This window comes from Carassius auratus, chromosome 34, assembly GCF_003368295.1.
Source record: "Carassius auratus strain Wakin chromosome 34, ASM336829v1, whole genome shotgun sequence".
NCBI classification, from domain to species: Eukaryota; Metazoa; Chordata; class Actinopteri; order Cypriniformes; family Cyprinidae; genus Carassius; species Carassius auratus.
The window spans coordinates 9,383,484-9,411,424 of record NC_039276.1 but is presented as its reverse complement, the minus strand read 5'-3'; the positions used below and the strand labels follow the sequence as shown (position 1 = coordinate 9,411,424).

Here is a 27,941-nt window from a genome sequence, read left to right as displayed (position 1 = left end):
AGAAAAATGTTTATGGATTCTCATGTTTAACAGTCATATTTATTTATAGAATACCATCAATCATATCCAGTGTTCTTACTGTTTATTTTTTCTCTCGTTTTATATAGCTAGCCTACATTTTTTATTAATTAATCATTTTCTTTATTAAATTATTAGAAACTATGACTTGCAAGCTGTTTGCCTTCTGGGGCCTTAAAAGTGGGGGATTCTTGTCAATAATGATAATTAAACGATATTTTGCTGAAGGTGTTTTTGTACTGGCACCTTTGTTTAGGCCTGTCATAGAAAAATAAATGACAACAAAACCGCCAGTAGGTGGCAGCAAGTCTCTGATTTTATAAATGATTTATTGAATCAAATCAAACGATTCGTTCAAAACTTCTGATTCAATCAGAAACGAAACAAGTGACTATCTTTTTGAATGGACCGTTGAATCACTGACGTTATTCGAGAAAAAGTAACAACAACATTTATGATATAGTTGTCAGATTTCTTTGGTGAGTGTTTCAGAGATGACTTAAAGAGACTTTGGCTAAACTAACATTATTTACCTTACATACATCTATGTTTATATTGAATCTATAGAATTTTGATCATAGATAAAGAAGATGGGTTTATTTGTCATTTACCTCCAGTATATGATTAAAGCTATATGGGGCATAAATATAAAATGCGGGAGGTAAATGGATTTTGAAATGATATATATATATATATATATATATATATATATATATATATATATATATATATATATATATATATATATAATTCCATTTTGTTTTTACACTCTGAAATAGAAAAAAAAATGCAAATAAATAACTGATCAAATTCGGATAAAATGGGGGGTTGGTGTGTGTGTACCTTCTTTACCATATTTTGGGGTCAAATTTGTAACCAAAAGAGAGCTAAACCTGACAAAATCTGAAAAAAACTCAATTTGGGGACGTTCTCGTTTGTAAAACTGGTATAAATATAAAGTAAAGTTGATGGGTTTTTTTAATTTTAAAAATGCAAAAAGAGTTCTGTAAGTGGTTGGGTTATTGTGTTGGTTATAATTAGCTTATACAATATAAAACTATCTGTATATAAAAACGACAGAAGTCCATGTAATGTCCCCATTTAAAGAGCAAAGTAAACACTTGACACGATCTACCAGCAGGTGGCATTAAGGACACTTCTAATTGTACGATCTAATTGAAACTCACTGAGAAAAAAAAAGTGCAGTCCTGTGCAGCGGACCTTCCATCAGGGCACACAATACAAGATTGCCAACTATGATTCATGAGCTGCCAGCCTGACAATCCAGTGTGGGGCAAGAGGGTATATTTTAGAGGCTTTCGTGAGAGGGTAACGAACAGAAAAAAACAGCACTCCGTTAACAAACCAGTGGCACAAATATCACCATATCCACATTTCCAGACTGGATTGCTGAACATATTGCTTATGGTGTCTGCATACTATAGTCCATATAAACTGATCTACATTCAGATCAACATTGTCATTTTCTTAAAATATAGAGTACAGTGGGATATAGTGTATTGAAGGTCACAAGTTCCACAAAATTATTTTATTAGCTTTCCAGTGGTCCAGTGGGAGATGTCATAGCATTTTATATTTGAAAAAACTTGTATTTGTGAAGTCAAGCAATGTAAATTGATAAATAAATAAAAAGTTCTTGGCTGTTTCTGTATGTGAGAAGTGGTTTGTGTGTACATTTTGCTCCAGCAGACAGTGGACTCCTCAAGCACTCTTAAGGGATCATTAGTAATTTCTGTCACCTGTGAATGGAACTTATTTTTACATCTTCCTGCATTCTTCAAATTGATTTTATTTACTCAAGGGCATCTGCATTCATTTACATGTGACAAAATATGTCCCTCTTGCTAAAACCTTTTTATAATCACTCCCACCTCATTCCTCTCTTTTTAATAACCACATCTCCATTTTGTTTGGGTTAGAGACCTCTATATATCATTTAAAGTAGAAATTAGATCATTAGCGTTTGTCCTCCTGTCATTATGCAATCATGCAAGGTTTGTTTAAGCTCTTCTGCAGTGCTGACAAATGTCTGTACAGGTATGTTTTACAAATTAGTGTAAAAAATTTAATTCTTTAATACCAAGGACATTTGATGAAGATAATGCTAGAAATTATATATTTATAGATGGTATAAAACAAGAATGATATCAATTTTGTGAACAGTTTTATTAATTTTTTTATTATTTTTTTAAATAAAGCTGTAAGAAATATTAGTCAGCACAACACAAGGCTGCATTAGAAGACCGAATCCATCAAAGTGGAGAAGTATGTCCCAATTCAAAGTCTCCTTTAAATGCAGCCTTGAAATGCATCCCTGTCCATCCCATTTAACACTGCTCAGTTCGATGTAATTATTATCAAGTACATCAGCAGTCAGGTTAGCAAAATTTTGCAGACAAAAAGGTCCATTGTCTATTCTTAATAGTGTAGTTATGTATGAAGCACAGCACACAAAGAATCCAAAGCAAGTCGATTTTTCTTTTTTAATACTTCAAATTTGCGTCACCAGTTTGAATCAGGACCATCTGAGTGGGGAAATCATTTGACCTCAAGCAAAGTTCCAGACAGCATGGATTCCAACTGAAATCATTGAAAGAATGGTCAAACAACAGTGAAAGTGTTTACTAGGAGTAAACTAATCCATGTCTGACACACACCATTTTCTGACATTTTATTTCTAAGGTACTACATGCTTGCAGTATTTCTGACGACAAATGATTCGGAATGTTCACTTTGACATGCCCAGTGTAGAAACAGCCTCTCTTATTTTGAAAAATAAAAATTTGTATTGTATGAACAGCCCTGAAGTGTTTGTCCACTTTACAAACCATCTCATATAATCACAGAGCAAGATGTTCAGTAATTGCAGTCAAAAATGTGAACTTTAACACACTCCATCTGCAGCAGAGCCAATCAAACATGTACTGACTCAATGTACGAGAAGAGGTTATGGAAAACTACTTAAGGATTTTTGGACGCAAGCCCATCCAAATGAGGGAGTCATGTTAATTGAGAAAAAACAACAACAGAAGAACCTATTTCCTGCTCCAATAGTGACGTCAGCATTGAGAAAAATTCGGCGTTCCAGGCAGGTTTTTGAGCTCGTAAGTCATGACTTCAAACCACGACTCACGACTTTGTACCACTCCAGGCAAGTCACGCCAAACTGCTTGAGCGCAAGGACTCGCAAGGACACTTGCATGAACACCGCATCCGTAGGTAATATTATCTGTAGGGGCTGCCATTGTTGTTTTCGTGAAAATTCAGCATTATCATCTGCAGTAGTTATTATGGTCGTGGGAAATAGCACCCACTGACAAAAACAGGAGAGCAATGTGGCAATGTGGGATGTAATTTGTTTTGAGCTCTTGGAGAAAACTGTTCATTCAATCAGGTATGGGTATGGTTATGGTTATGGGTTTTTCTCTCTATAAATCAAAAGAAAACTTAAATATTGCAAAAACATAGTTTATAATGTCTAGAATATATATTTTTTCCACTTGTTCAGACATCCAGTGACATTAGGTTCTGTTTGTCTTGAATATAGATCCTAATTCAGATCTGCACCCCAGATATTATGCACAATTTAACATCAATCTGATTCTGAGGAAATAAAGTACAGATGTTCCTCAAGTTTCTGTCCGTGAGAAATAAATTACACTGGCTTTTAGTAAAGTTTATATTGCTTCACAAATCCATAGATTTCTCACCCTCAGCACTGTTAACGTTTAATTTTAGCCTCAATAATCAATAGTTTGTTTAAATCAAAATAAAAGTAAAGCAGTAAAAGTCATAATGAGACTGACTAAACTGACTGACAATACTCTTAACTGGGTGAAACGTCCTGTTCTGAATTCCCTCCCAGTGATGTCTGAAAGACCACCATCATAAATGAGCATTATTTTGCTGCTGCTTTCTCAGTCTCAAATGGTTTTCAAAATTGTTACAGCTAAATAGCAAGTACAACAACTGTCACATATTTTTGCTATAGCACAATAATGCTTGTGTTTGTAACCCACCAGCTCTTGTTGATGAGTGTGTCAGCACAAACCTGAAAGCTCTGGTCCACTGCACTCATGAATGATACAAACACCCACAGGTCTGTCTGAAGCCCACAAGACAGAACCTCCGCTCGTGGTTCTTATTAGAGAACTGCAACAGACCATCCCTAACACTAGCAGTCAAAGACACATGTCTGAGTGCTTTAGAGGAAGTACATGTGATTTTTGAACTGGGATCATTTGGCAATTGTATAGGAGTAGAAAGTGGTGGCAGTTCAAAATGTTTATTTAACTGGTAAAACAAAAAGAATAGAAAAGGAGAGGGAAGAAATATTACAGTTTTTCTCATTTGCTAAGACACACTAAATGAAACTGGGATCGGCTTGATCTTCATCATCACATTATTAGCACAGCAGAAGTCTTCTCTTGCAAATGTTTTAACACTTTTTCATTTGTTTCACACATTTTTCACACCCTTTTTCAAAACAGTTACCACAGATCTCATTGAAAGGCCCCAAACTCTATTGGATTCACTGTGTTGAACAAAAGAAAAAAATCTATTCACAGCTGATAGAAACTTGCATAATTGTAAATCTCTATGCACCTGTGTGAAACTCATTTGCACAACTCTTCAATCAGAAATCAGTCCTCATCCATCTATAAAAGATGCCACCTCTGTGTTGCTATTTGCAAGCATGGCTCAAAGAGTCCATAGGCATGGAAAGAGAGTAAGAGGCCATGGCAGAGGGGCTTGAGGAAGAGGAGTTTGTATGTGTGGTGGAGGAGCGGCAGCAGTTTCAAATGAAATTCGGGAAACAATTATTGACCATGTCATCAATCATGGCTTGTCCTTTAGACAGGCTGGACAAAGGGTCCAGCCCATCCTGAGTCGGAGCACTGAGGCATCTATTGTCAGGCTTTTTTGGAATGAGAACAGGTAATTCACCGTGTTACTGTTATGTATACCACGGTGTATTTCAGCTTTACTGTATTGCCCTGTTAGCAGAACAAACTGTGTCTACAGTAGTGCAGATGTTTTATCAATCCCATTTGTGATTGTCATACAGTCATGTCAATTTTGACATTCTCTCCTTGGAGGTGGAAGGTGTATGATCACCGTATAAGCAGATGCCCCTTCTGGAGGCAATGAATGCTGGTTGCCTGGCAATAGGTGCAGAGGACTGCCAGGGATGGATACGCCATGCAAGGAGGTATTTCCCTCGGTGCGTTGCAAGGGAAAACATTCAATGCAATGTTGTTGAGAACCTGTGGCATAATCGTCAAGAATGAATGGACGAAATGTGAAAGAAAAAAAGTTTTTTTTTTTTTTTTTATAAAGGCATTTCCACCCATAAGTTTTCTTTTGGTAGCTTTTTTTTTCCAGTATCCATTTGAGTTTGTAAAGGTATCATTTCATATTGATGGCTGCATTTTGTATTTTGTTGTCCATTGTGTAATGATTGATTGAAAGAATAAATTAATTTGACCACAAGTTGTGGTGTTTGATGGAAATATTTGCTTATGTTGCATGTTTTTAAGGTTTTGTGAGTAGAGCATTTTGCTAACAAAATGAGTCATTTTGGCCATTGAGTTTCAGTTTTATCCTGTGTTAACGGTTTTGAAAATGTGATGTCAGAGTGGGCAAATGTGTTTAAGCAATCGAGGGAAAAAATCATAAAAGTGATTGTCAAATTTGCTATTGAAAAACCGATCTATACCGCAAGCTAAAGTTCTGCTAGCTGCTATTATACTGATTTCAAATTGTCAAGAAGACTAAACTGGTAAATAAAAATGTGCAGACACAGCCGATTAAATGCTAACATTACAACTCTGGACTGTCTAGACCTTTTCTGCTGTGTACACAAGTAACACAGCAGTTTCTGTGTGTTGTGAGTGGGTGCATGTGTGTGTATTGTGAAAAGGGAGAGGAAGCTGGGAGAGCTGTGAATGTGTGGGGACGAAGAGTGGGAGAGGTGGGTCAGTCCTGCCTGGATCTGCTCACAGAATGTAGTTCTAGTGCCTGAATGTGGAATGACTTATTCAAACACTAAAGTCAGAGCTGGCTCCTTCAAGGTTTAATATAAAATAACTGGCTTACCGTCTTCAAACATGATTCTAGGAGGTGAATTTGATGTTGGGGGCCAAGTGAAGTAGCATCAAATAATAAGGTCTTCGAATTATATGTGTGAGAGAGGTTAAACTTTAAAAATCAGTTAGGAATTAAATGAAAGCATAAAAGAACTTAAATTCTAGTAAGCTGAAACACATAACCCTGGATGACATTTGTAATGACATGCAATTATAATTGTTATCTTTAAACAAAGTAGATTAGTTTGTTAAATATATTTTAAAACAACCTCTATTTTATGAAAAATTAAAGCTCTGAAAGCAGATTCTTAATAAAAAATCAATGTATGTATTTGTCAGACACATTTTTCCAAAGTGAACAGTACTGTATGTGTTTTTCCTGGGATTCGCACCAATAATTTTGGCATTTACAGTACCAAAGCTACAGCAGAAACATCAAGCAGCTTAAGACAATCACAACTATTACTATTTTAATATGATTAACAACATATTGCAATAAAATGAAGAATATGTCATAGGCAGAGCTGTAGTGCAGTGGACTATTCAGATGACATGTGAGAGCTGTGATCTGGGTCGAGTCTGGTTCCTCACTTTATACTCCACTATCCTATACAATAAAGACAATGACCTTACAATGAAAGTCTGTGGGGCCCAAACCAGAAGGAAGAAAGCCATACAACTTTGGAAAGACATGAGTAAATTATACTACATATATATTCAATTTTCATGACTTGAAATAAAAAGAATATTACCTGCAATAAGATATTATGTATAAAAACATATTTTATTTCAGCTAGTTCAACATTTCTTATTTTCAATCAACATTAGTTTCCACATTTCTCATTTTCATTTAAGTACATAGACAATAAGACATATAGATATTAGATATAAAAAACAGACATCAAAAAAGACAATAAAAAATCATTAAAATGCCCCAAAAAGATTAAACTTAATTAAAAAAAAAAATCTAATTCAAAATATCAACAAAAACTCTTTAATAAATATATATTAATAATCTGATAAAGAGTGATAACACTCTGCTGTAATGTTTGCAAGGTTGAATGTGCACACTGTTGCAAGAGGTCCAGGTACACAAACAGTGCGTAGAAAATGAATGACTCATAAGGGTTTAATTTCACATGGAAAACAGATTACACTCTGCTCTTCCTGTTCGTTGCTCTTTCCGTACAATTTATATGACAGAACTCTGATCTATAGTGGGACTATCCTTGGAGAGATTGCAGATTTTACCTAGTTTTTACGGGCTGTTGAGGTCACTGCAACTGGAAACAGGATGGGACACCAGATGGTTGAGATGCCTTCATATGATCTGTGTAAAACAGACAGGAACAACAGTTGATCATTGTGAAAACATTTACACAAATCATTGCTAACAGGCTAAGCAACAACAGAAGCAGACTTTCTATGGAGTTTTGTTTAAGTGTGGGTAGGTTTCAGACATGTTTTTTTTTAAAACATACAGGTAGCTATTCATGCTGTGAGTAAGTGACACAGTAGTGTCCCAAAATGGAATGGGTTAATCGCGTTTTTGATCTGAAGCATTGGTCAGACCATTTATTTTCATTCAGACAAACTATATAGTTGGTTTTAATGCCATTCTCAGCTATTCAACATGCCAAGACACCTGGCTGTTTCATGGCTCATTAGCCAGTAGATTTTGCTCTTTACTGGCAGTAGTGTCAATCATATTACCGAACCTATTACTAGCAAACAGTTCCATAAAAATAAAATTTGCAGTGTATTGAATGCTCCAAGCATTATTAAGAATTAAAATCCTTATGGAAAGTAGAAGAGAAAAAATGGTCTATTTGGATCTAGTCTGGGTCATTTTTATAGCTTGTTTAATCTTTCTGTCCTTATATTTAAATTTGCTGACATATTTTACCTTTCCCCTTCAAGTTTACAATAAAGACTTCACATTCAGAAACAAGAGCAGCAGTGTATTACTGAAAGAGGAATGTGAGTTCATGGGTGAAGTATGAGCAAAAAGCATAAGGCATTCTGTGGAGGTCTGAGTAAATATATACACTTTTACTGTTGTCATATATAGACTGAGAGCATATCTTCCTGTCTGTGACATTAATATTGTACTTTACCGAACAGTAAGTGTGTTGAACTATACTAAGCTCAGTGTTATACATTTTATAAGGTCATTTTAACCTTTCAATTGTTTCATTCCTGATAGAATAGGTATTGCTAAATCAGACGATTTAAAAAGTTAAATGACTCACTTATAAAAACAGTCACTTAGCGCCACCTAATGGTTTAACTATGTAAACAGCAAAAATAGTTACTGAAAATCCCTACCACTATGCGGAGACTAAAATGAAGTGCAAAAATAAATCACAATTAAAAAAAAAAAAAAAAAAAAAAAATATATATATATATATATATATATATATATATATATATATATATATATATATAATATTTGAAAAGAAATAATCACATTTAGGCAGATAATAATTAATAATTAATTAATAAGTAATTTACAACAATTAAATTAAAATAATAATACAACAGAATCTTATATTGGAATATGTGTTCACAAAAATATATTTTTAAAAGATCTGAAAACTGTAGTGGACACCACTTTTTCGAGTTCTAATTAAATGGCTTTTATCAATTCTCAACTTAACTGTATGTTCGTTATTCAATCAGACAATTTAGACAAATATAGAAAGTAACTTTGCATATGGAAAGTAATGTGCACACTTTTACTATACATACAGTATGGGATCTTGCTATCCGATACAACAATACCAAAAATAATCAAGTTTCAGTTTTGCAAGAGGCATAATATAACTAGATTAACATCTTCAGAGAAGAATTTGGGGGTTAATATATTTGATATTTTAACCTGTATGATACACAGTATCATACCCTATCCTTACAGGGTAAGATATATTCCACTGTCACATACTCCCTGGATTCTGCTCGGCGTCATTCAGGTCTGGTAATTTAGGGTCCATTTTAAGGGACAGAGCTAAACGTGCTGAGTGTTCATGTCAGGAACATACGTGTGATTTTAATTTCACATTACACAGTTCCATTGATGAAGTCTGAGATTGTTTAGTTAGTGATTTAGTCTTGACACTTAAGATAACATTAAGCAGTATGTTAAAACGAATTAACTAATTAAGGCATGTGACTTGTTAGTCAAAAATATGTATTTATATATTTTTTATTCAAACGTTGTGATTAAATAATAAATAAACTGAATTAGCCTGAACAGACTCTAGTCTCCAGTAGCCACTGAACAAAAAGTCTGAATGTAAAATCTATGTTATAAAATATTCTGAAATATGTAGATGATTAAGTGATCCTAATCCTGTTTAAATGATTGAAAGTTTTTTTCTTTTTTTCTTGTATGAAAAATTGCCCCTTCACAGATTACCAGAGTAACTGCATTTCATGATATTTCTGTGGGTTGCCAGTCGTTAAATATCCGTGTAATGTATCAATCCATAAAAATGACCTTAAAATTAATGAAGTTACAAATCTTAAGTTCAGCAATTTAAGTGAATGCCATATATATATATATATATATATAATTTGATTAATATATATAAACAAAATTTATTGAAAAAGTTTCTCTTCAGGTTCATACATAACATCACAATAGTGGGTAAGGGAAAATATAGGCTACTCAGTCAACCATTAATAAAAACTACTTCCAAGACAATATAGTAAGACATTTCTTTGGCTTTAGAGAAGTGACAAAAAAATACATGACAATTATTTCATTTTAAAAACGTCATTATGTCTTTATAATATCACACTTGCTATATTTATTATTTATAAATATTGCTACCTTCATATTTATGAAAAGGGTCTTGAAAGGGTTTGTAAGCCTGTTTTAAAGTCACGGTTCACTCTGATCGCAGGAGTAAATCTCTGCGCACTGGCACCCCTCTGGTGCATGGGTTGGTCCCGCGCGCTCGACAGAGCCAGAGGAGGATACGGAGGCTGCTGTGCTGTTACTTTCTGACATGTCTGGGGAAACTTCCAGCGATAAGGAGCCGCACAGAGAGTTTTCCAAATTTCTGGAAATATTTCTGACTTTTTCTTATTTTTCGCGACGTGCGTTTTGTTGAGTGGCACGTGTCAAAGTTCTCGAGACTGACTGAGCACCGGAGCTTTACTTCATGACATCTATTTTGAGCAGATTAAGGGATATGCGATTTTAATACAGGAATGATGTGATGAGGTCTCTTGCTGAGTAGCAGTAAATGCCTCTTTGCATTGAAACGGTCAGTTCGCGCGCTGCATGTTCAAGAAATGTTTCTTAAACACACCAACAGGTAAAACCAAGGTCGATCTAATTTGACCGATTTTGTCTTTGTTGAAGTTTTTTTTTTTTTTTTTTTTTTTTTTGCAATAGGCATCAGAATTATAAACCCTTTTAGAAAATAAATCGGATCTTATTATGCTTTACCGGATTGTATGTCTCTGCTGACTAAGTGCTGACTAAAAATTTTAAACATGAGAGGAAAGTATATGCTTGGTTTCGTTGTTTTGTGTATGTTGACATGGGCTGTTTACGTGTCAGAGAGCAGCCCCACCGATAAACAAACCAAACCCAGACTGTTTTCCAAAAGACTAGCAAGGCTAAACAAATCAAGACAGGGTCAGATCATCCAAACAGGTTCTTCTGCAAGGGCCAATGATAGACTCCAGCAGATGCAGCGAGATGAAGGTATAAACGTTACCAGGAACGTCCAATTCAGAAAGGTCTTGGCACAAAGGAGACCATCACAGGGTGGGTCTAGAAATCCAATCCAGCAGGATGATGGAACACCTGGAGCCAGGGCCAGAGTCTCCCGCATGCCAAGCAGTGCCGGTTCTCCAAACTTACTGGCCTCATTTGCAGGGAAAAACCGCCTCCTGGTTATTTCCTCACCTCACAACTCTGATGGTTACTTCAGACTGATGATGAGTCTTCTCAAACCCGACGTTTACTGCGAATTGGCAGAGCGGCACGTGCAACAGATTGTCATGTTTCACCAGGAAGGGGAATTGGGTGGGAAAATCAGACGCATTACTAATGAAGGCAAGGTGATGGAAGAGCCATTAGATAGAACTATTATTCCCAGGCTAATGAACTCTCTTAAATTAGAGAAAGGAAAGTTTGGGATGGTCCTTCTTAAGAAGACGCTTCAGGTTGAGGAGCGCTACCCATACCCTGTCAGACTGGAAGCAATGTATGAAGTTATTGACCGGTCGCCCATTCGCAAAATGGAGAAAGTCAGGCAGAAAGGCTTTGTGCAGAAGTGTAAAGGGGCTGGAGTGGAGGGACAGGTGGTTGATGGTGTCCCCAGCACTGGAGAGGAGAGGAGAAAAGAAGTGCGGAAACCCATCCGAAGGCCGACTACAACTACTCCAACACCAACGAGACCAACGACCATTACCACCACTACCAAAGCAGCTACCACCACACGTCCCTCAACTACAACCCGATCCACCACTACAACCACGACAACAACACCGCCGACCACCACCACTCCAAGGATGACCAGAGCTCATACTACCCCACAATGGATCCCAGCCCACAAGACCACCGCTGAGCCTTACTATTACAACCGTAGGGACAGATACCAGACAACCTCATCCACAGCACCTCCCATCTACATCAAAACTGATACAGCAAAATACAGGGACAACCACACAGATAAAAAAGTATACAACCACAAGCATACCAGCATTACACCTACACAACACAAACCGACTAATGTTAGGCCTACGAAGAAAAAAAAGGACAATAAGGAAAATGCATACGAAGTGAAACCTGTAAGTGAGTCCACTGACGTCTATCCTGAAGAGGAAGAAATTGTGCCCACCAAGAAAGACAAGGGCAGGATGGATAAAAAGAAGAAAAAAGATAAGACGGAAAAGTTGTCCAAGAAGGACAAGACAGAGAGGAGGGGAAAGGATGGAAATGGTGGTAAGAAAAATGGAAAGAAAAATTCAAAAATCCACGAGAAAGATGATTATCAGAAACCAACAAAAAGGCCACCAGCTCCGAAACCTAAAGGAGCTCTGACAACATTTTTAGACTATTTTGAAAGCAAAAGGAGACTAATTGTGAGTAGCTTTGTAAGTAGTCTGATGAGCTAGAAATTTGGATTTCTGTATTATAGTATTAATTACTGTTCTTCTGTTTCAAACTCTTTACTTCAGTTGATCACCTCTCCGACAGAGGAGAACACCATGTATGTTCAGCAAAGGGATGAATACTTGGAACATGTGTGTGAGATGGCCATCAGGAAGGTCTCCATTATCACCATCTTCGGCACACTTACAAACAGCACCATAAAAATAGATCATTACCAACTTGGTAAGCCACCTTCATCTTGTTGGAAACAGTATAAATGTGCAGTACATCAACAAAATTCTGTATATAATTCAAACCACTAAAATGGCATTAAAATAACTGATAGGAAATTGTTTTTTCATCACTGCCTGTTTTTTTCCTGTTCTCTTGTTTTGCTTACTTAAACAACCACTGCTGAGTATCCATGTCATGTTTTGACATATGGGCATTTAAACATGGAAGTTCCGGTCAAAGCATTCCATCCGTTTCCACTAAGCCAAACTAAACTCAGACCACCCATCATAAAATCCTGCAATGTTCACGAAAAACATTTGTCCTGTTCTTTGAGAGCTTCACTAGTTGTGACATGGAGCTATGAATGATTAGGCTGAAGATGGATATGATAAACACAAGCCATTTTCCTACGCTGGAGATTAAGAGCTTTTAACTGTTAGCCAAAAAATAAAGCACCTTTTATCCAACAGTTGGCACTCACTTGTGAGTTAGGGGAGCACTTTTCCTGATTATGACCTCATGTGACACCGAACCTTACAGCAAAGGAACTTAAAGTTTGGTCTGGGAATGGAGTGAATGGTACTTGTTCAAGTGTCACAGAATGCTGCTAGATGAACCGAACGGAAGAGTGAAGAAAGTCTCCCCTGGCACAATATTCTCTCTAGTTTATTATCCACGACATGGGAAAATGTCTGTTTCCTTTGTAGCTGATATTCTGACTGGGGAGTTTTAGCTCAGAAACAGCAGTCCGTTGTTGGCGGATGAGTCAGTTTTGCTGGGTTGGTAGATTGGTAAAGCAGACAATAATCTACATTCTTACAATTTCTTCATTGTCAGTGTTGTTGTGGAACTGCTCCTAAAGCTGCGAGGCCTATGGCTTGAGTTAAAAAAACATTAAGCATTGTTGAGGTAATTCAAAAGGCTCACTCCCTGCTAAGATAATTAAGACCAGATTTTCACCTGAAATATAGCTTTCAATGCTTCTTACCTATCTGTTGTCTAAGTTTTTTCACAACCCTGGTTGTCACTGTTGTTAATTTAGCAGATGTCACAAGCATTGGGATAAAATGCTGTGAAACGGTTTAACAATGACATCATCAGCAGCAGCATCCAGACCGCCTCTGAATGAGTCACTGGTTTGACTTTTATTCCATATACTCATCAGTCTGGTCTGCATCACATAGTTCTCTGTGAGGGGTCCCTTTCACTGCCGCAGGATGGAAGAATTGAAGCAAAACAGGTGCTCATAAACATCTCTCTCTGTTAAAGGTGAACACATAAGGGTTTCTGTGAAGGCATATATCAGCCTGGCACATTCTGAGCATTTACAGCCTGCCAGCTCACTGTGACTGGTTCTAGTGCAGCATCAGAGGTACTAGAAAAGGAAACATGACTAAATGTATGATCAGTGGGTTTTAAACCACAATTAATGGTCCTGTGCTGTGGATATGGTAGGCTTATATAATTAGGATGGCTGCTGAGGCTAAACCTAATCTCTCTTTTTCCGTTTGTAAAACTCCAGGGATTTCACTTTATCATTATTACTTAAAAAGTGTATTTATTTGTTTTTATATTAAGATAGTTGTCATTTATATAGTGTGAGACAAGTAGGACATGTGCCTAAAGCCTCCTTATTATATATTCTTGCATTGAGAGATAAATAAAGAAATTATTTAAAGAAAACCACATATTTAGAGGGAGAAATCGTTTGTTTTTTTTGTCTCCACTTTGATTGGTTTGTAATTGTACTTCACCTCCCATGCTGAAATTGGAAACCGTCTTGTTGTCCACAGGAAATTAGAGTGAGAAATTCTTTGGATTTTGTGGAAAGGAAAACAAATACTTTGGGTTGGCCTGCGTCTTCCCGTGCTGTATCACGCACACACAGAGTTTCCACAGAGCAAAGAGGGTCTTTCACATGAGTTGCTCTGTTTTTATCTGTCTCTTGTATAGGAGAGGAAGCCATGTTCCCTGAATAAACACACAGAACTGCCATCACTAAGGCCCTGCAGCACTTCATTAAAAGACTGTATGTCTGGTGATTTTCCATCCCTGGTTGGTTGATCAGACTGTCGGCTTTTGTGTGGTGTCTTTGCAGAGAATGACATGCCCATGAAAGGTCTGAAACAGGAGGATTTGGAGAACCAGGATCTCATCACAGAGCTGAGGAAAGAGGTCGGAATGACCTTCAGTGATTTCTACATGGTCCTCGTAGATCTGGACATGAAAGCGAAGGTACAGTAAAAGACATGTGACCTTGCACCGCTTTAAAGCTCTCTTCTTCCACAGTACTTTTCAAGGGTACGTGAGGTGTGCCAGCTCAAAGCCGGTCAAAGCCTGTTTGCAGACAGCTGGAATAAACAAAGAAGCCACTGTGCAGTCAGGCGGAAGATAGACAGTAAAATCTATTGAAAATCCTCAGAAGCGTAGCCAGTCAGACACCCACAAATACCAAATTAATTCTAAACTGAATTGTGAGAGCTGAATGTTGATATAACTGATTATGTAAAAAAATAAAAAGCCCACAAATTAACATGGTCCTTGTAAACGAGTCTTAGTCTTTGCTTTAAGAACATGTTTAATGTAGCATTTACGCTGAAATCCAAGTGTTGAATTTACATATAAAATAAGATGATAAAAATGTAATTGAAAAGAATAACAATAAAAAAGAAATGTGATATTGGACGTTGCATTTTGAATTGCATTCTTGCTTGAACAGCATATTTGTTTTGGTTTGCAGAAAAATTCCAAGAATTCTCCACAGCTCTGTTGATCCGACACATCATTTTAGCTTCAGCATTCTTGGCTGCTTAAAACCTATTGAGAAAATCCCCTTACTAGTACTACAACCCTCTTTGAAGCTTCAATAATTTTTTCCTGAGTTTCATAGATCTCTTTATTTCCAGCAATATTATGAAGTGCCAGTTGCGATGAAGGTTGTATTTGATTATATCGACACGTTTTCATCACGCATCAGAGAGATGGAACAACAGAAACGTGATGGGGTGACGTGTAAAAAAGAAGACAAGCCAAGATCATTGGAGAACTTCATTTCCAGGTGTTTCATAAGCATTTTCCATTGAAATGGTGCTGTGAATTGCTAGGAATCTTACAAGAAATCTATTATTCTAATAATTTTGGGCTACTCGATTTTAGGTTCCGCTGGAGACGCAGGTTGTTTGTCATTTCTGCACCAAACGATGAGGAATGGGCTTATCAGCAACAGCTCTATGCACTGACTACTCAGGCGTGCAACCTGGGTAAGAATAATTATAACTAAACCTTCGGATGTCACTAATGACACATAAATACACATTGCATTATTGGGTAGGACTTTGCCTACAGATTGACCATTTTACCCTGAAGAGTTTTGCATATGTTTCTTTCTCGTGTCTCAAGTTTGCCAAGATAATACGTTGATTTTCTCGTCACTCATTGAAGACTAAAACCAAACCAAGAACAATGTGTATTCCTGATGATACTTAAATTCAGAAATGTTTCCCACAATATAAGCTTGACACAACAGCAGTGAATGCTTGCCATTTTGTCTCTTGTCCCAGAAATCTTAACAAACACATAAACTCAAGTAATGAACTAACCATTCAGCATTGCAGCAAGCTATTTAATGGCTCCTTTATTTTTATATTATATAGCTTTGCATAGAGTAGGTGAACCCTATTGACATTCGAATAGTATATTCATGTAAGTGGATGTTTGTCATCCAGTTCCTTACCTGTTGGTCTAAGAGTTCTACCCATCCATTGACCAAACCAGGAACAACTAATAGTGAAGTTTATCCTTATGGTCCTAGTCAAATTCCACATGAAGAGCGCATGGAAACCATTAAAAGATGTTCATAGTTAGTAAATAGCAATTTAGCAACTCATGTTTAAAAAGTCTACAGAATTCACATTTGATGAATGATGTAATGAAAGTTTTAGAACAAAATGTGAAATGTCTCCTGAAATAATGTTAACCACATGCCTTAATTTACTCATAAATTGTAAACTGCTATTCCAAAGAACATTCAAGGGAGCTCTTAAATTAGGGAGAATTAGCTTACAAACTGACATCATACTCAGTTCTATATAAATAATAATTATTATGTGGCAGACTGGTTTTCTCTATTTAAACAGACATCGGTTACCACAGCGGATTTGAATTTGGCTGTCAATTCAAACTTAAAATGACTTGAGAAACAGCTTTTTTTATTAATATATCCCCCTCATATTGCATTAGCAATGATCTGTAAGCCACAAACATGCCCTGAAATGGCATAAATGTCAGTAGGGGAGCATCTCAGGGTGGCATTCACATTTTCTGTGTTGGTGGATTTGCAGGTCTTCGCCATGTATCAGTACTGAAGTTGTTGGGGACAGAGCTGACAGACATGGGAGGAGTGTTGGAGCTCTACCCCATCAATGGTAAGACCACTGCTGCTGAAACACTAGCAAAAAAGCTACACTTCTGGGAAGCGAGACTTGCCAGTAAACTCCTAAAATGTGGTCTAGACTTTGAGGTGTGAGACGGCCTTTTAACAGATATGTAAAGAATTAGCAATGGTTTAAAAAGCAGTTGAAATATCAGCTGACTGAGATGCTTGGTTATTGCTGTCTTAGTAAACATATAAAGATTATTTTGCACTTGTAGTAAACAAAACCTTGAAGTCTATTTTTAAATATGCAAGCATACCTGTAACTTTCACACCAACCAGGTGTTTAGCGTCAAGGGTTAATCAACACATTAGATGAGTGTGGTGGTGTTGACATTGGCTGCTTTTTTTTTTTTGGTGTCAGTCAAAAGCAGCCAGTAGCCTCTGGTTTCAGGCCCCTCCCTCTCCTGCTCCGGCCAGGCTCAGAAGTGATCAAACAGCTCCCACAGGAATAATATTTTAATAATATTTAAGGACTCAAGTGTTTACATATTTTCAATCATTGCTCAAATTTCAGACAGTTTTGTGTTCGATGGCACTTAGGCTCCTGGGTGTTTTGAAAGGCTGCATCAGCAGTCTGTCTGATATGATAAGATCAAAAAGTGATGTCAGATCTGTAAGCTGTATTTAAAGGGCTGACATCAAAGTCTTCGTAGGCAGGACAAATATGTAAGATGAAAGCAAAGTTCAGTATCCTATTAATCACTGGTAAGTAATTTGTTGTGAACAAATGGCACAATCTTCACCATATGTTGTTTATATGCAGCCGCATGACTGTTTCTGACACCAACGTTTATCATTTCAGGAAGTGCGACGGTCGAGCGTGAGGGCATATCTGCCACTCTAGTGAGGGACATTAGAAACTACTTCCAGATCAGCCCTGAGTACTTCTCCATGCTGCTGGTGGGTAAAGACGGAAATGTCAAGTCCTGGTACCCGTCCCCCATGTGGTCAATGGCAATCATCTATGACTTGATTGACTCCATGCAGCTCCGCAGACAGGAAATGGCCATCCAGCAGTCTCTAGGCATGCGCTGCCCGGAAGATGAGTACGGTGGCTATGGCTACCACCACGGCTATCATGAGGGTTACCAGGATGGCTATCATCAGGGGTATGGTTATTAGGGTTTACGTCTTCGTAAAACAGTGTCAGGGTAAGAGATAACTGAAAACTTCCCTTTTAACTGGTTTCATATTTATCATATAGGGCTGTTCATTTTTAAAGATGCATCTCCTCTGTTATACATCAGTCTAAACATTTGTATTTGTTGGATGTCATGTTAAAGGTCACAACTGTTTTGATATTGTTACTCTGTTTTTAAAGAGCACTGTCGCTGTATGTCTTATTTATAAACGGATAAAGTATGCTTTAATTTCAATAAAAATATATTGCTATTATGCCTTTATTACAAACATTGCAAGTCAACTCTGTTTTTAGATGAACTTATGTTCATCTACATACAGCTGAGATTTAATTGCTTAAAGTACGTGATCCTTGAGATTTTTCCTCACTTATTTTACGAAGACACTGTGTTGATACAGCCTAAACATTTCAAATATCTGCTTAAGCGCTCTCAAATGATGTAGTTTGGCATTTCTTTGCTTTGTCTCCCTCTGCTGGTCAGTAATATATTGGCAGTTGCTTAAGAATATAAAAAATAAAAAACGGTGTTAATATTTCAACAGATTTTATTATTGCAGAAATCCAAGTATTTTTCAAAGGTTATTGGTCAACAAATATGACACGTGCATTCACAACAGTATATTAAAATGAAACAAGCTCCTCTTACCTTAATACCTTAAAGGGTTAGTTCACCCGAGAATGAAAATCCGTCCATCTTCTACTCACCCTCGAAGCATCCTAGGTGTATGTGACTTTCTTCTTTCAGAATAAATCCATCTGAGTTATATGAAAAATTGTCCTTACTCTTCCAAGCCTTTCAATGGGGGTAAGCAGGTGTTTTGTTGTCAACAGTTCAGAAGATGTGAAATAAAGTACATGAATCTGTAATAAAACGTCCCTCACATGGCTCCGGGGGTGAATAAAGGCCCCCTGTAGCGAATCCATGCATTATTATAAGATAAATATCCAGATTTCAAACGTAATAAACAGTTTTTTTCTCATTTCTGCTGACCATTGGGAACCGGAAGACGTGCAGGTGGATGTCGTAGTTCGTCAGCGCTGTGTTCGTTTTGTTTGAGAGAACAACACAAAACGCTGGTCACAAAATCAAAAAACGAGGTTATGTAAAGAAAAATGTCGGAGGATTTCGAAATAAGCAAAGAGAAGATTAGTTTTCCTTTGCTAAAGGAAACTTTGTTTCCTTTGCTCCTACATTTCCCAGAGGCGTGCACGCAACGCATATGTCTACCATCTTCCGCCTGCAAGTCTTCCGGTTCCCAACAGTCAGCAGAAGTGAGAAAAAAGTGTTTATTACGTTTGAAATCTGGATATTTATCTTACAAAAACGCATCGATTTGCTACAGGGGGCCTTTATTCACCCCCCTGGAGTGTGAGGGACATTTTATTACAGATGTGTACAATTTATTTCTCGTCTTCTGAACTGTTGAAAATGAACACCTGCTTACTCCCATTGAAAGGCTTGGAAGAGTAAGGAGAATTTTTATTACAACTTCAATTGGATTATTCTGAAAGAAGAAAGTCGCATAAACCTAGGATGCTTCGAGGGTGAGCAGAAGATGGACGAATTTTCATTCTTGGGTGAACTAACCCTTTAACACTCTCACTTTATATCCTTCAGTCCACTACTGTATTAAGGAACCAAGAATAGTTCAAACATTAAAATTAACTAAATACTTCTTTCACAAACTTTCCTGAGTCTAACACATGTTCAAAATGTTTACACAGTTTGTAAGAGAACTTTGCACGTCACGCAGACATTCCACGTGACTGAAACAATCATCATTCATTGTAATACATCTACATCATACTTATACTGGCTGATTGCTGTGTATTTACATGTTTCAAAACTGAATCAGAAAGATTCTTCTTCAGATTCACTCTCTGTGTTAGCCTTGGTTAGTCTCTCCAACTCTTCCCCATCCTAAAATAAAAACATAAGACAAAATCATAAATTACTACATACATTCCTTGCAGACCACCATAGTTAAACCAAAAAACATGACACCTTTTAGTGAATTCATAGATATATCTTTATAGAAAGATAATAGATGTGCTATCCGATGAAGGTGGTTCATACAAGTTCTGGAATTTATTGTAGGGGCAGGTGATACAGAACATGTCCTTGCATTTAAAAAACAAACGTGAGAGGCAGCAGAACGGAGAAGAATGCAGGCCATCAAAACGTTGGTAAAAGCATTTTTAAACATTTAAAGAGCAACACTAAAACAAGACACCATAACGCAGGGAAAAGCGACAGAACGGTTAAATATATTACTTCACATAAAAACTCTACATTCTATTTAGGGTTGACTCGAAAATTTACTTTTAATTTATTTATTTTCTAAAAAAAAAAACTTAAACCAGCACAATGTAATAAAATATGATTAAGAGATGCTGGACCATGGCATAATGAGCATATCATCTTCATTTGATCATAAGAATTTCTGTGGGATTCGGGATTGTCCTAATCAGCATTGTATATGTATGATCTGATATCTGATTACAGAGATTTTTTTTTATTAATAAAGATGCATCTTTTACCCACAGTAGGGTTAATTTCATACAGTTTGTTGTACACTGATCCCATTCAGTCTGCCATTTGTTGATTAATGTTAGATACTTCTGTAGTTTTATGAGTGTTCTATACCGAGTATGGTATGGAACACTTTAGCAGCAGCGCTGAATTCTTGTTCTTATCCTGGGATTCCACAATGCTCAAACAAAAACCCAATCCAAACCAAAAACAGATATTAGTTCTGTGCTTACAGTTCCAGCAGTTTGGGTAAGATTTGGAAAAGTATTGCTGGGTGATCATTAAAGGGAAGCAAAATATGACTTTGTATATGTAATTATTAGCAAACGTTTCTGATATTTAGTCTTTATATGGTCTAATGATAAAAAAAGACAGTTTTGGCTTCAATGGTACGGCCTAAACTCTGATTGGGAATTCTAATTCCATTGTTATGATGATTAAGGACAAATTCAGCTTCAGGTTCTCCAGACTTTGTTCCATCTGTATAAATAGGTATGTATAAAAAAAGATTTTAGAAAGAAGTTCAAGTTTAATTCATTTATGAAGCACATTTAAAACAACCTTGGATGACCAAATTGGTCCATCAACCAAATTAAAATAGACACAATGTTAAAACCACAGGAGTACAAATAGGTTTTTATAAAAGAAGTTTTTTACCCAGGCCTGTAGTCGCTGTTCTGATAGATAATGGCAATTTGTTCCATAACTTGGGGCCAGCTACTGTAAAGGCTCTATCACCCCTCCATTACAGTCTAGATCTTGAGTACCCATAGAAAATGACTGGTCTGTGATTCTGAGCACTCTGACTGGATTATGTTCAGTAATCAACTCTGTATTGAGGAGCGAGATTGTTTAACACTTTGTATACTAACAACATTTTGAGGTCAATGCAATAATGAATAGGTTCCCGATAAAATGAATGTAGAATAGGCTTTATGTGGTCCCGTTTGCAACTGCCAATGAGGCTGCATTTTGGACCAACTGGAGTCTATGAGTAGATAAGACAGGCAGGGCATGATACAGAGAGTTGCAATAATCAAGCCGTGATAAAATAAAATAATGGATTACAATCTCATATCTCTTCCTACTTAAAAAAGGTTTAACTTTGACTTGTCTTTGACGGTGACAAAAGCTGGAGCTGTAGAATTGATTTGTTTGTTGAGCTTTAGTCCACTATCCATAATAAAACCCAGACTCTTGACATCAAGGGTCTGTCTGGGATTTATTCATCACGGTGTGTTCACTTCTCACTGCTGTGTGTGTGCACTTGGATGGGTTAAATGCAGAGCACCAATTCCGAGTATGGGTTACCATATTTGGCAAATGTCATGACTTTCACTTTCATCAAGTGAGCGATTTAATAAGTGAAATAACCCAAGTCCACAGCACTCAGCTCAGTTGTCACAGTAGGCCCAAAACAGAACAATTTTTGTTTTGTCAAAATTCAGATGTAGAAAATTATTGGTTAGCCGAGTTTTCATTCTTGGAGACAGGCTATTAATTGATTCATGGGAGACCTGTTGTTGCACACAAATTGTGTGTAAAGCTGAGCATCATCAGCAAAGCAATGATATGGCACACTGAATCTCCTAAATATAGAAGCACTGGCTAACATGTACAGTTAAAACAGTAACAGTGCCAAAGTTGAACCCTGAGGGATACCACATGTAACATGCACTACAGTAAAAGAATTCTTCTTCCCTATATTTACTGATAATCTTCTATTGGACAGAAAGGACTGAAACCAGTAGAGAACAGTGCCTCTAACCCCAATGCAAATTTTCAGAAGGGCAGACTCTGTGCTGTGTAGAGTTTTAAAACCAGACTGAAAAATATCATAAATACAAAGTGAACTACTTTCCCATTCTGCTGCGTCTCACAAGAATGAGTTTTATAAGAAGTGGCAACATGCCATTGATGGAATTGCCGGCCGTGTATATTTGATCTAAATAATGTAATAATCCAAGGTAGGGCTTTGCTCCTCCAAAATTGAGGTTTCTTACTCATCCTTACTTAATTAGATTATAGTTTGCCAGACGTCCTCTACAATGAGCTCCTTGTTTAAACACAGAGTGTACTTGAAAAATTAAGGTGGAAATGAATACAGTAACTCAAATGAAATAAATGATCAGCTGAGGTGCAAAGTGTCATAAACAAATCTTTTTTGAAAAAGAGGCAAATCTACATTTGACTCTTACCCCTCTTGACCTGTCAAACATCTCTCCATTGATGACCCTGAGCCTCTCGTGCTGTAGTGAGTCCTCTGGATCCTTCAGTTTACTGCTATGGTAGATAAAGATGGCAAGCAGTACAACAGGTGCCTGCAGGAAGAAACCCATTGATGGATGAAAGTCAAACAGGAAAAGAGAGAGCGCAGTGACGACGACCGTGGTGATCTGGCCTGTAAGCACATGGAACATGTTATCACGGAACTTGAGAATGAAGGCCACTGACAGGCCTAGGCCAGCTGTGATGAAAACCAGTGCAACGGAGAAGACGTTGTGTCCATAGAGGATGCCGCAGTGTAACGTCAGGTCACGGTAGTCCGAGTGCAGGAGCAGCGTAAGGCTGTTGAAGATCAAACCGAACAGGTACAGCTTGCTGTTTTGGATGTAAATGCTCTCCACTAGCTGCTCCCCCTCCTTGAGGATCTTCTCATTGTAGATGTTGGCCAGTGCAGAGATGAAGCACTGCAGCAGCATTAGGACATAACCCAGGCCAAAGCTGTTCAGCCTGTGGATGAGCCGGCTGTCCCACATCTCACGTTTCCAGTATGTTTCATTATGGTTCTGATGCTCTGGCTTGGGATGGGTGTATTTTAAGCAGCTATTAGAAGGGGTGGAAATGTGGGCTGGGTGGAGGCCATGTACAGCAATGGCATGCTGGTCACCACTGCCAGTGGTCAATGACACAATGGACAGGAACAAAATGATCAAAGATGCCCACTGCACCCAAGACAGGCGCCTCCTGCAGGTCAAAAGATGGAAAGTCAGAAACAGACAAAAATATAAGGACAGAAAAAAGAGATCAAAAAATGTCAACACCTACTTTAGAACAACTCGGAAGAGAATGGCTGTTGTAAAAATAACAATGTTGGAAAACAATACTGCCATGGCCTATTAAAACATGAGAAAATACAGTTCTCTGAAAAAATATATATCATTTAATAATTTTACTCTGAAGTTTGATCAAAAGTGAAAATAAATGCATTTATAATGTTACAAATGGTTTCTATTTCAAATAAATTAACTTTCTATTCATCAAAGAATGTATTATGGTTTCCACAAAAATATTAAGCAGCAACTCTTTTTAACATTCATAATATGGTAATAAATGTTTACTGAGCAACAAATCAGAATATTATAATGATTTCTGAAGGATCATATGACATTGAAGAAATTCAGCTTTGCTATCATTAATAAAACATTAAAAATATATTAAAAAATAAAATGTTATTTTAAACTGATAATATTTTACAATATCATTGTTTTTACCGTATTTTAATTCAAATATATGCTAAATATAAACTTCTATAAAAATCTTGCAGACCCCAATTTCTTTTTCAATTTATAAATATATCTATTTAATATAGAAATTGAATTACTCTAATTGTAAAAAAAATATATATTAAGTATTAAATGCAAAGTTATTTTTCTTCTAATATTTAACCATAACTTTAAGCTTTTAATAATTCAACGTACAGGTTGCAGATAGGTCATCACATAGAAGATTATGAGGTTATCGAGGAAGTAGAGGAATGCAGGAACAGACCATTTGAGGTAGCTGAGAAAAGAGGCACCAGATGAACACCCCAAATCTTTATAAGAGCGGCCCTCTGGAAAACAAAAGCAAAAGTTTTCGTCCCTTAACAAACGACATGTACAAATTTGCTGAAATACTACCATATTTATCACAATTCAACAGGCTGTATATATGCTATCTTTGTATGTTAATGAGTATGGTATGAGAATGGAACTCACCTCGAATGACCACTCGTACTGACATCACTAAACAAAATACTAGTTTGATGGCCTCTGCCATTAAATTCACAGAGGCAGGAAGAAAGTCATATTTATTTTCTGTAGGTAAAAAAAAAAAATTTGTTGCAACATTTTTTAAAATACAAGTTGCAAAAAGTTAACTATTGATTGTATTATGATAAGGAATCATAAATTAAGTTGCTCTGTGGTGGTGTGGTGTAATATTATGTCACCTTCATTGGCTGAGAATTTTAGTAATAGGATGCGACTGGTTCCCAAGGTGACAAAACCCAGACCCAGAACCAAAGTGTAGACGGAAGATCTTGAGCAAAGCCGTGAACAAGGACAGCAGCAACGGCAAAAAGAAGAGGATGAGGACGGGGCCATTATAGACAACGTGAGCTGAGGCTGGTCATAGGAGAACGAAGAGGACCACTGAGAAAACATCAGACAATCATATCAATCACAAAAGCACTAATGAAAAAGTATACATTTTCATGCAATAGCAAATTTGTCTCTCCAGCAGTTTCACTCCTTAAATACTAATTTGTCAAGTCGTGCACTTTCTTTATTAAGGGCTTTGTTTTCAGCATGATTCACAAGCACAAATGATGAGCCAACCAACAAAACATGCAGACATGAAGTCATGGAATGATGGATTACTATTGCGTTTCAGTGTTTACAGACAGTTCAGAGTGGAAGGAACATTAATGTCTTTGTTGTTCTAAATATTACATCTTTCATTACAGCACTGTTTAAACATCAAACTCCAAAATTATTATGACAAGTTATTAGAAATGAAATAAAAATAGTCTAAATACATTCAGAATGTAAATTAAACACTGATACTAAATAATATGCAACAACTAGATACACTAGAACGCAAAAAATATATAATTATAATACAATTGTAATAAAAATATTTACAGTGGTGTGGTAAATCACACTGTTGTGGATTCAAATTTGATTGTGCTGATGTTACCAACGCAATAAAAAAGCTGAGCATCATCCAGTTCAACGACAGGGTATTCACAATGTGTCTATTATAATTTGAATGTGGTGATAGCACAAATAGATTCATGTTCGGTGCTTTATTTACCTTCCATATGTTCTCTCACTCGAACAGCCAACCTGCCCACTGCTTCCGCATCTTTGCGCATGCGTACAAGAGAAGCTACGTTACCGCTTGTTTGGACTTTGCAGGGTTTAGATTAGCTCTTTAATATTAATAAGATCTTACTGACGATCAATGGTACCATTCCAATATTGTTTTATGCTCTTTAAATGTAATTATGTGATGTGATGGTCTATAGCTGTGGTCAAGGTCCAGATCCATTTAATCTTCACATTTAGCAGACGTTTTTATCCAAAACAACTTACAGTACATTCTGGCTAACATGTGATCACCTGGGAAACAAACCCATAACCTTTTATGCTGCTCACACAATGCTCTACCACTGAGCCACTGGAACACACATTATAAAAGTAAATAAATCATGTAGAGGATACTGAACAGCAAATAAAAAGATACACTCTTTTTTTCTAATTTTGGCAAGCCACAAAGTTAGATAAATGAGGCAATCTGTGCTGACCTTCCCTGCGTGTCAGCACTCAGGACAATGTACAATGAGTCATCTAGGAGATGTGAGTTCAGGACATCAATAATTCAATTCAAAGCTTAGAGATAGGTGCTGAAATTTATGAACCTATGAAATCTTTAGAATATGATCATTTAACCCCAGCTGCCAATACTGTATGTTTTTATTACAGCATGCTGCTCAAGCATAATGACACATGTATATTAATGTATGGGACGTGTACGCAAACAGACATGTTGTACCTAGAGTTAAGCTCTATGTGTCAAAGCGGGCCTGCAGCTTTTCTCTAAGTTTGTTCTCCAGTGCAGATACTCCGCTGTTAGCAGGGGTACAAGGCTGTCTCATGCTAGCCTCCAAATACGCAAAGGCCGCACAAAGACGTCAGCCAGCCACCACACACTCGGCTCGCATGACGGATAAACTCCTGTCAGTGAAGTCCTGCAGCTGGGTGAAAGAGCTTTGCAGGAAGAAGACCTGGTGCCACAGAGATCGCACACTGGTTTGGGATTATTAGTAAACCCTTATTATGCTCTCTGGGGTGTAAATGAGTAATGAGAAAATATCTTAGAAACTGAAAACCATATTAATTTATTTAAGATATCATGATTATCACATTTACAATAAAACACTTAGGCTATATTGATGTTAGTGAAACATAGTGCAGAACATTATCATCTATCATATCAATGATGTTTATTCCTATTCAGTAAATGCATTGCATTGTATCAATTCTTTTTGCATCAACTCTTGCAGCAACTTTATAAGTATTTGGCTTTTAGCATCTCTAAACTCTCATGATTCCACTAAAGGGATGAGAGTCAAATTCAAGGACCTTGAATGCTTCAGAGATTACGTAATGGAATATGATTATGAACCAGAAAAACCTGTCCATAAATGATTGGGACTAGATACATTTCAGGTGAAGAACAGGCCAAACTTCATGTCATTATTCACTGAAAATATTCTCTTTCATTGTAGTTCTTGAATCTTATTCTCACTTCTGCATAAACTGATGACGTGACGTAAGTGATGTGACATACAGCCAAGCATGGTGACCCATACTCAGAAATGGTGCTCTGCATTTAACCCATCCAAAGTGCAAAATGTAATTTTAACTGCAAACCTCAATACAAATATTCATGCTTCAAACTGTACATTATGTTGTGATGACTAAATTCACTAGTGTTTAAAATGACAGATTTTAGTTTTCAGTGTTTTGATATATATCGATAAATTTAAATAGAATTTTCACACAATTTTTTATCAGTATAGGCCATGATTTTAATATTGCTGCTCCATTACCACTTCGAGTACAAGAAAACCAAACAGAAACGACCCCCACAGCTCTTAACCGTCAGCAGAGGTGGTTTATTGGCTTGCAGACTGTTGTTATCAGGGTGTGCCATTTGAGGAAACCCAGAGCATAACAGACAGACAGCACTGCTCAATCCAGACTGGTGTGGGTGGGTGGTGTTGAGCAGTGTTAAAACTGATATTTGATTGAAAGATGCCTGCTGTGATTTATCCTCTAGCTACAGACGTCATGCTGTTGGACAACTACACCTCAGAGCCCCTCCCACTCAGCCCACTGTGCTGCCGATAAAAGAAGCACTTCTGTCACATTCGAAGACCTGTCACATTCGAAGACCAAATGGAACAGTAACTAACATGTTCTTATTTTACATCTGACTAGAACAAAAATGCCTTTGTTAGTTGTCACCAATACAAAACCAAACAAATAGAAAGTGGCTTTAGAAAATATATTATAAGGTTTAAT

The 27,941-nt window shown here is 36.9% G+C and overlaps 2 protein-coding genes across 3 annotated transcripts; one reads left to right on the top strand and one right to left on the bottom strand.

The window, feature by feature from the left end:
• The first annotated feature begins 10,079 nt into the window (after positions 1-10,079).
• Positions 10,080-18,592, top strand: LOC113053106 (coiled-coil domain-containing protein 80-like). Of its 2 annotated transcripts, XM_026217821.1 has the most exons (8): positions 10,080-12,233; positions 12,330-12,486; positions 14,576-14,712; positions 15,384-15,535; positions 15,634-15,737; positions 16,818-16,901; positions 17,715-17,812; positions 17,900-18,592. In XM_026217821.1, the coding sequence occupies exons 1-8, from the start codon at positions 10,635-10,637 to the stop codon at positions 18,032-18,034; spliced, it is 2,466 nt and encodes an 821-aa protein (XP_026073606.1). In that variant the 5' UTR covers positions 10,080-10,634; the 3' UTR covers positions 18,035-18,592. The 2 variants fall into 2 exon arrangements, with proteins under 2 accessions (XP_026073606.1, XP_026073605.1); XM_026217820.1 differs by having other exon boundaries at positions 10,081-12,233; positions 17,715-18,592.
• Positions 18,593-19,542: 950 nt separating this feature from the next.
• LOC113053108 (probable UDP-sugar transporter protein SLC35A5) lies at positions 19,543-25,735 on the bottom strand. The gene is made up of 7 exons (XM_026217822.1): positions 25,667-25,735; positions 24,800-25,003; positions 24,567-24,665; positions 24,288-24,421; positions 23,635-23,702; positions 22,785-23,553; positions 19,543-19,974 (listed from the first exon to the last, which is right to left on the bottom strand). Exons 2-7 carry the CDS (start codon positions 24,951-24,953, stop codon positions 19,906-19,908), a joined length of 1,293 nt encoding a protein of 430 aa, XP_026073607.1. The 5' UTR covers positions 24,954-25,003; positions 25,667-25,735; the 3' UTR covers positions 19,543-19,905.
• Between the last annotated feature and the right edge of the window lie 2,206 nt (positions 25,736-27,941).